At 39.6% G+C, this 8905-nt stretch overlaps 1 protein-coding gene across 5 annotated transcripts in view; it reads left to right on the top strand.

Moving 5' to 3' along the window:
* The first annotated feature begins 2972 nt into the window (after positions 1–2972).
* The window catches only part of HSBP1L1 (heat shock factor binding protein 1 like 1), a 316028-nt gene continuing 310095 nt past the window's right edge, over positions 2973–8905 (top strand). The window contains exons 1-2 of one of the 5 annotated variants that reach the window (XM_044067023.1): positions 2973–3077; positions 4348–4522. In XM_044067023.1, coding sequence (XP_043922958.1) covers positions 4475–4522 — 48 coding nt within the window. In that variant the 5' untranslated portion in view covers positions 2973–3077; positions 4348–4474. The other 4 variants (XM_044067022.1, XM_044067024.1, XM_044067021.1 and 1 more) reach the window with 4 other exon arrangements.

The following is an 8905-nucleotide window of genomic DNA, read 5'->3' as shown; positions in this document are numbered from 1 at the left end:
TTCTAGGTGAATTTGTAATGTTTTTAATACATAAATGATAAAATTGCACACTACTTTATTCAGTGATAAAGTTAATTTTCTTCAGGCTACAAATTCCCAAGGGTCAGTCCTTGTGCCTCTACTTTTTAATATCTTTACAAATAATCTATGCACTTCCTGTTCAAACTCTTCACTAATATAATATGCAGATGACTGCACTAATAACTTGTGCTCTGATAACCTCCCCACCTCCTTGCTCTTATTCAAGGTTCCCTCTTTTCAGTCAAAAAAATGGCTGACCAATAATCAACTACTTCTCAGTCCTAAAAAAAAACAAAACGTCTACCCTTCCTCCCCAGATCCCTACAGCAACACAAAAATACCTTCACACTGTCTTCTCTTAAGAATACACTTATCTCTGTTGAACCACATACTAAACTTCTGGGTGTAATCATAGATGACCAACTAAAGTTTGACATATATATTCAGCAAGCCATCCAAAAGACCCACCAAAAACTTGGTCTGTTATACAGACATAAAAAATACCTCATTATTAACGCCAAACGTCTTGTAGCACAGACTTTCCTTCTCCCAACCTTACTTTATGCAGCCCCTACTCTCACCAATATTCAATCCAATCTATTAGCTAAACTTGAAACCACCTACAACAAAAGAGCCAATGCCTGGAGCAAACTTCCTCTTTCTCTAAGAGCAAACGGCAACTTCCTTAACTTCAAAAGACTTCTAAAGGACTTGTTTACTAATTTCTTGGACCTGTTCTTGTCCCACTCTGACCTGAACTACTCATCCTCCCCTTCCCCTCTCAACTCTTGCACTTTACCACAGCTACTCATTTAAGGTCTTTCTGATATTCTACCAACCTTTAATTTCTCTCTGATGGTAATTTTTTAGAATCTAACTATTCATCTTATATTTTATGTACTTACTATGTACCATGGCTCTTTAAACCCTCAATATTAATGCTGTATTTTAACATTTTCATTTAAAAGTTATAATGAGGGGTGCGGGGGCAAAGCCTCCCACTTAATTTCATATTATATTGTTTGGTTTTGCTTTAATATTACTTAGTAAAACAAAAGTAAGTGGGGGGCTCTGCCCCCCACACCCCCCAACTATATATTCTAACTCCAGGGTCGTACTACAGTGGGGAAGGGGACATATTCCATTTAATTGCCTCACAGTGCTCTGGAGACTGCCAATAATACTTGTCAGTCAAATGTTATGTCAGTCAAATGAAATTTCAGTTATTTGGTCTCAGTAAAATGGGTGTCAGTCAATTGGAAGTTAGGGTAAATTAAGTAGACCCATATATATATATATATATATATATATATATATATGTATGTATGTGTGTATATATATATATATATATATATATATATATATGTGTGTGTGTGTGTGTGTGTGTGTGTATATATATATATATATATATATATATATATATATATATATATATATGGGTCTACTGTTAAAGAGCAAAAACCCACTTGATCAAAAATGAACAGTGGATCCTCGATTACACGAAAGTGCACTTAAGCGAAAGTGCACTTCCGCAAGGAACGGTTCAACGAACTGTTAACACAGGTGCTGAAGCACACTACAGTGGGGAAAGGGAATTTACATGTTTCCCCACTGTAGTGCGATCTCGAAGTTGGTATATTTAAGTAGAGGGTGTGTGGGGGGCACAGCCCCCTGCAAAAACCATGTTTCTGTGTTCTTTATCGGTTATTTGAACCATTATTCGTGGAAGTGCACTTTCGCTTAAGTGCACTTTCATGAAACCGTGGGTCTACTGTTCATTTTCGGAAAAGTGAGTTTTAGATTCTAAACAGTAGACATATATATATATATATATATATATATATATATATATATATATATATATATATATATATATATATGGGTCTACCACGGTTGATTGAAAACTCACTTCATTGAAAATGAAATTACTAGGACCACTTCACTGAATCTCACTTCACTGAAAACTCACTTGACTGAAACTTATTTTGTTGAAAGTCATAAATGGCCTTTTTCCCACTGTAGTGTGACCCAGGAGTTAGTATATAAAGTAAGGGAGAAAATTTTTTGAGGAAAGGGTACAAACAAGGTGAAGTGACCACTGTACAGAGACAAGTACAGGATTTAAGAGAGGACATAGGAAACCATATTTATACGGGGGAATCATATGGAAGAGTTTTCACACAGAGAGGATGGTAAGGATCTTAGAATGGTCCTTACATACTCTAGTGATATTAAAGGGATTTGTAAGGCGATTAGGAACAATGGAAGATTCTGATGTCAGATGAGGAAATGAAAGAGATTGTGAGGGAGGTACCTTACTTTGCCTTTAGAAACAACCGTAATCTTAAGCAGCTTCTATGTGACAAAAATGTGAACTGTCACTCTGTAGTTTCCCAAAGAAAAGGCACCCACCCATGTTGCAGATGTACTTGTTGTAAATTTATTTATAAAGGAAATGTACTTTTACATACACAACAGAAGAAAGAATATTATTTTGATAGGTATGCAGATTGTACCAGTAGGAACATAGTGTATATGACCACTTGTGGCCTCTATGACTCTTTTTATGTGGACAAAACCATGAGACAGCTAAAGGAGAGGGTGTCCAAACATTTGAATGACATTAGGCAGCAGGATGTAAAAAAAAAACTTTTTAAGCATATTAAAGAGAACGAAGGACATCCTTTTTATTTTAGGGCAATACAGAGTATAGGTAAGAACAAGAGAGGGGGAGATGTTAAAAATTTAGTAGAGAAAGTAGAAATGTGCTGGATAGACAGGCTGCAGACATACAAATCTCAAGGTCTCAATGCCTACTTACCAATTAAACCTGCTCTGAAAGGGCGAATGCTTAGGAGGCGTGTATAAAATTTTGGTACAAAGGGTGTGTCACTGAATTGATTGGGTATGTTTCAGTATTTAAAAGTTTTTTTAACTGACTTGTTTTATATGGATCTGATGAAGGATCAGGAGATCCAAAAGTGCTTATCCCAATAAAGAAAATCTTCCATTTTATGGGTGTCGTATACTTTGTTAACCTGACCGTGGTGAATGTGGTAATTATTCTGTTGTTTGGATATTTTGTGATACACAGTTCTTCAGTGGGAGACTTCTTACTTTTGTCTTTTTTATATGAGAGGGCAAGAAATGTCCAAACACACACACACACATGCACACACACACACACACACACACACACACACACACACACACACACACACACACACACACTGTGTGCACTCAGCCATTTAGCTATGACCTACACTCTTCTTTTCCCGTGGCTTATATGATTACTAAAAAAAACATCCTTGTATGAAAGTTATTTTATAGATGCAAATACCTTAAAGTCATCCATATTACATTTACACAAATTGTGATATAAACCTGGTAATGTTAAATTATTAACTCCAAAAGTGGCTGTGTTCTGTTACCTGGAATTGTTTAAAATGCTCCTAGATTTGCCTTTTTGCTTACTGTAGATTGAAACTAATGCAGAAAGCTCTGACGCCATTTCATGCCTATTGTCATCAGCTTCATTTCCATTTTTACAGACAGACCAGCATTCTCTCCTATTTCTTACACTTGATTATTTTACTTTAGTTTTCATAAATAATATTTGAAAACTGCTCGTTTTCTAAGTTGTAACGCCTCTTTTTATTTATTTGCAATAATCTATCCTGAACAGAAACGTAAATGTAATGTAGAAGGATTCCTAATGGCTGGCACTCCTTGCATGTGATATGTTATCACCAAGAAGCTGTTAAGAACTGAATGCTTGCCAAATGCTCTAGACTTGCATAACTAGATCAACCACCTACTGAGTTGTTCTGTTCACTTGTATAGGCACCGAATGAAGTTATGTTTTTTTCAGGTACAAGAATTTTTCCTGTGTCTTTTACATTAGTGTTACACATTGTAAACAGGGTGACATTCAGACAGTTTTATAACTATTATGTCCCTCCCCCACCACCACCACTAAGCCTTTCTTTTGAGTTTAGCTGTGTGTGTGTGTGTGTGTGTGTGTGTGTGTGTGTGTGTGTGTGTGTGTGTGTGTGTAACTCAAGAATGTTTGCAAGCAGCATTATTCATAATTTACAGTACCAGAGTAATAAGGTATTTATTTTAATCAGGAGGAAGCACAAGTCACCTTAAGACAATACTCCAGTCCTAGCTCATTTCCTGGTTCTTAGCAAGTTATCGATTCTCTGGCACCTGAAGAAACTCTCCTGCTTGACATGTGATGTTTGCTTTCTTTAAACAAACTAAACTAAGAGTGCTGATTGCTTGTGGTTTTGCTCCTCACATTTACTTTTCCTATCTTTCCAGTTACCTAGGTTTTGTTTGGAAGCATGATGATGCTCTGCTGTTACCAGGAAAATAACGGCTTAATAAAGGCGACTTTTTTGGTTGTGCTTTAAATTCATTTCTGTCCATTACCACAAGTACTACCACAATGATGGCAGACTGCGACCCTCAGACTCCAAAGAATCTCTCTGAATTTGTAAGTTGATTTTTTTCTCCTTTCTTTGTTTAAGTTTTGATCCTTCTATGCTTTATTTCCTTAACAAATGTACATGTGGCATGGTTTCCTAATGCTGGCTAATTTGCAGCGATATAATGACTTCAAAGTACATTGGCATTACATGCCATTCTTAAAACGCTCAGAAAATGAACAGTTACTAGATCAAAGTATTCACTTGAAGAGGAGATGGATGAATAGTAAGCAAAATTAACAGTTGCGTTTTGACAAGGAAAAAGAGATCCTTTCAAGGCAAGAGGAAATGTGTGCTGACAGGAGCAATTTGTAGCATCTTGTGTGTGATTGCATAGCTTGTACTTCCAAGTAATCTTTAATTAGTGTTTCAGGAATGAAATGCAGAGGCAAAACTGTTTAATACTTTCCTTTCTGGAAAATTTATAGACAGCATGCAACAAATTTCTTTTGTCATCTAACAGGTAGTGCCAGCAGCCAACTGTATAATTGTCTGTGTAAGACATGCAAATTATGAGGTAACGACTTAATAGCATTGAACAGAAAGGTCCATGCAAAAAGTTAGGGCACATTCCATTCAAAGAACTCCCAAAGAAAACAAAACAGATTTATATAACATGTTTGCTTTTATTTTACTAAACATATTTTACATATACTCATATATAAAACAGAACATGTCAGTTTGCTTTTATTTTACTATACAAATGTATATATTTTTACCTATACTCATATAACAGGTATCGTAGGTGAAATAGTGTTACACTAATATTATGCTGGGCCACTGGTGCAGAGAATAAGGATATATTTGTGGTATAAGCAGTCCACGTTTAGATGTGTCTGGAGCTGCTCTTCAGGCCAGTATTTTAAGTAATCCGTGACAGCTGCAGCAACGATGAAATCTGCCTGTGAAGCAAAACTCTTTACATTTCTTGGCATCTAGCTTTAGCTTATATATATATATATATATATATATATATATATATATATATATATATATATATATATAGGTTCATAGGTTCATACTAGGCTATCTGCCTAGGGCATTTATAAGCCTAGCCAGAATGTGTTTGGCTTTCGCCACCCATTTTAAATTTATTTTGCTATGCCCTTTTTCGAGGTTAGTATACTGTGCCTCTGTCTAACAGTGACACAGAAGTGATACCCGGGGTAAACCTACGATCTCCCATCCACTCATCAAGATTCCTCTTGAAGAGAGTCAATGAGGGACTCTGCCTAACCTGGACTGGGATTTTATTCCAGAGTGAAGGGAGCCTCTGGGTTATGAATCTGTCCCTCCAGCATGTCCTATTTATTTCAGTGCTGAGGTTCAAGTCTCTCGAGCGCTTAGCTCGATGGGATTTGGATTTTCTGAGGTGCAGCATGTCCATTAATGGTTGGACATGGCTTTATACGTCAGGCACAGATCGCCTCTGAACAGGCGGTATGCCACTGAGTAGAGCTGGAGTTTCTTTAACCGGGCAGCATATGGCATCTGTTTGAGCCCTTTGATCCTCTTGGTGAGGTACTTTTGGGGTCTTTCCAGTTGCTGCAGGTGTCTGGTAAGGTACATCCCAAAAGGGGCATTGTACTCAATTATAGGCCTGATGAGGGATGAGTAAAGAGGCACGATGACCTCCCCTGATCTAGATGTGAATCCCTTCATGATTAGGTGGGCTATATAAAATGTTTTTCTAACCACTTTGGCCACGTGGTTGTCAAATGAGAGATTGCTATCAACTTGGGTCCCCAGGTCGCTAATTACTTCTTCTGTACTTAATGGATTACCACTTATGTGGTAATTTGTGGGCACTTTGTTTTTGCCAAAGGGGATGACTATACACTTTTTGGCATTTAGCTTGAGGCCATGGCTCTGGCACCAGTTGTCTGTTTCTATGAGGCCCTTTTGGAGGATGCTTGTGTCGGCTGGAGAGTCGATTATGGCGCCCAGTTTGCAGTCATCTGCGAACTTGGTCAGCCACAGTCCTTCCGTGTTGGCCTGTACCTCCGAGAAATATATACCGAACAAGAGAGGTCCCAGGACTGAGCCTTGTGGGACACCACTTGTAACTGGTTTGGAGTCTGACATGGCTCCAGCAATTCTAACCATGTGGGTTCTGTCCTTGAGCCAGTTTGCAATCCATCTAGTGACATAGGGGTTTATATTTAAGCTGGTGAGCTTATCTATAATGTCCGAGTGGGGTATTGTATCGAAGGCTTTTGCGAGGTTCAGGTAGGCTGTGTGGACCACCTTCCCCTCGTCAATGGCCTTGGTGACTGTTTCAAAGAAATCAACCAGGTTTAAGAGGCAGGATCTGCCCTTAACAAAGCCGAACTGGGTAGGATCCAGTGTCTGTAGGTCCCCAATATCTTAATTTATGAGGTCCATGATGATCCTTTCCATAGCTTTGCAGACCAAGCTAGTCAGGCTTATGGGGCGATAGTTTCCAGGATCCGTTGAGGCACCACCTTTATGGAGAGGACCACTGCTGCTGTACGCCACTCTTTGGGCACATATCCTGTAGTAAGGCTGAGATTGAACAGTAGTTTTATGTTTGGGTTTAGCTCTTCTTGGAGTTCATGTAGGACGCAGCCCGGGACACCGTCTGGTCCCATTGATGCTGTGTTTTTTGCTTTGGAGAGGGCGGCTTTTACCTGAGCATCTGAGATGTCAGGGGGCAGCACTCTGCTGGGATAGATATTTGCCCTTTTGGTGGGGGGGGAGAAGTTTGCGCTGAACCTGTCAGCTTGGATGTTGGCAATGTCTGTGGGTTCTGTGTATTTTTGTCATTTTGGACTAATTCTGAGCATATCTGGGAATTACCACCCAGGTTCCTAACATAACTAACGAAAGCCTTGTGATTATCCTTAGTGTCCCGTGCAAATTTTTCCCTCTAAGCTGGCCTTAGACAATTTTATGAGGGCCCGTAGTTTTTGCTAATAATTATCAGAGATGCCTTCCCTTTTTGGGATTTTGCTCTATCATTTAGTAGCTTCCTCCTTCTATTGTATAGTTTGTTTATGGCTGGGGTCCACCAGACAGGACGACTGCCTTTGGAGGATTGGGTCTTGGTTTTATTTGGGATTGCATGATCCATGCATTCCTGAAGGTGTTCATAGAATGCGTTTATAAAGGATTCTGCGGTCTGGGCCGTATTTTCCAACGGCCCGGGGGCTTTGAAGGATTCCACCTCAGTTTTGAGGAGCGTGAAATTTGCTTTAGAGAAGTTTTTCACTGTGGTTTTCTGGGCAGGGGGTGGGGTCGGAATGTGAATATCCAGTGAGATTAGTTTATGGTCTGATCTTACCAGTGAGGGATACACTTCTAATGTGGAGCATAGAGTCCCCATGTTGGTGATGATCAGGTCCAGTATGTTTTCCCCTCTTGTGGGAGTGGTAACAAGTTGTTCCATAGCATTTGAGTTTATAAATTCTAGGAACCTTTGGGCTAGGGTGTTGGAGCTAGAGTAATGCTCCCAGTCTATGTTTGGGTAGTTGAAGTCGCCCAATATAATGGTGTTTGGAGAGACCTTCATATTTTCCAGTGTTCTCAGAAAGGCCGAGTGGGGTTCCTGGGTTTGGGAGGGTGGTCTGTAGCAGGCTATAAACTGGAAGGCAGTTTTACCCACTGTTAGTTGCACATGGATAGTCTCTGATGCTTCGTGCTTTGCCACTAACCTGGAGGTGTGGGTATCTTTGATGAATATCGATACTCCCCCTCCTTTTGTGGTTCGTCCAAGTTTTGGGGCCGAAAAGCATGGTATGAGGTATAACCTGGTAGTGCTGGGGTGCTCTCGGGAGCCCTGAACCAGGTTTCTGTTACTGCACAGATATCGATGTTCTCCATGCTAAGGAGAGTTTTGAGTGCATGCATCTTGAGGTTTAGACTTCTGGCATTGAGTAGCATTACTCTTAGTTTCTTATCCCTTGTGATACCTATGGAGGTGGGTTTGTCTTTTGAGCCTTTCCTAAAAAAGGCACTATGGGGGTAGCAAGAGCCTTTGCCAATATCCGAAAGCCCAGGGCTGACAGGTGCAAGCCATCCCTAGCGAAGCATCGTGGCTTGTCGAGCATATCATCCCAAGCTGACAGGCATTGGATCCTTTTTGAATGACACCAGTACTTAAGCCAATTGTTGAAATTGATCATCTTGTCTTCATATTGTGGCATCATTATTGGTGAGGGTAAGATGCTACTCAAGGTCAGGGTCATACCGGCCTGGGCTACATGCTCAGAGAGCTCCTTTATGTCTCTTTTCATGTATATATATATATATATATATATATATATATATATAGAGAGAGAGAGAGAGATTTGTTTGCAGGAGTAGTGCACTGATCAGTATTGACCAATTTCATGTTCAGCTCTTGTGAAATACAAATCATTTCACTAACC

This window comes from Protopterus annectens, chromosome 3.part1 (assembly GCF_019279795.1).
Source record: "Protopterus annectens isolate FY-2018-M chromosome 3.part1, PAN1.0, whole genome shotgun sequence".
NCBI classification, from domain to species: domain Eukaryota; kingdom Metazoa; phylum Chordata; order Ceratodontiformes; family Protopteridae; genus Protopterus; species Protopterus annectens.
The sequence above is the reverse complement of the archived record's forward strand: the minus strand, read 5'-3'. Positions and strand labels throughout refer to the sequence as shown.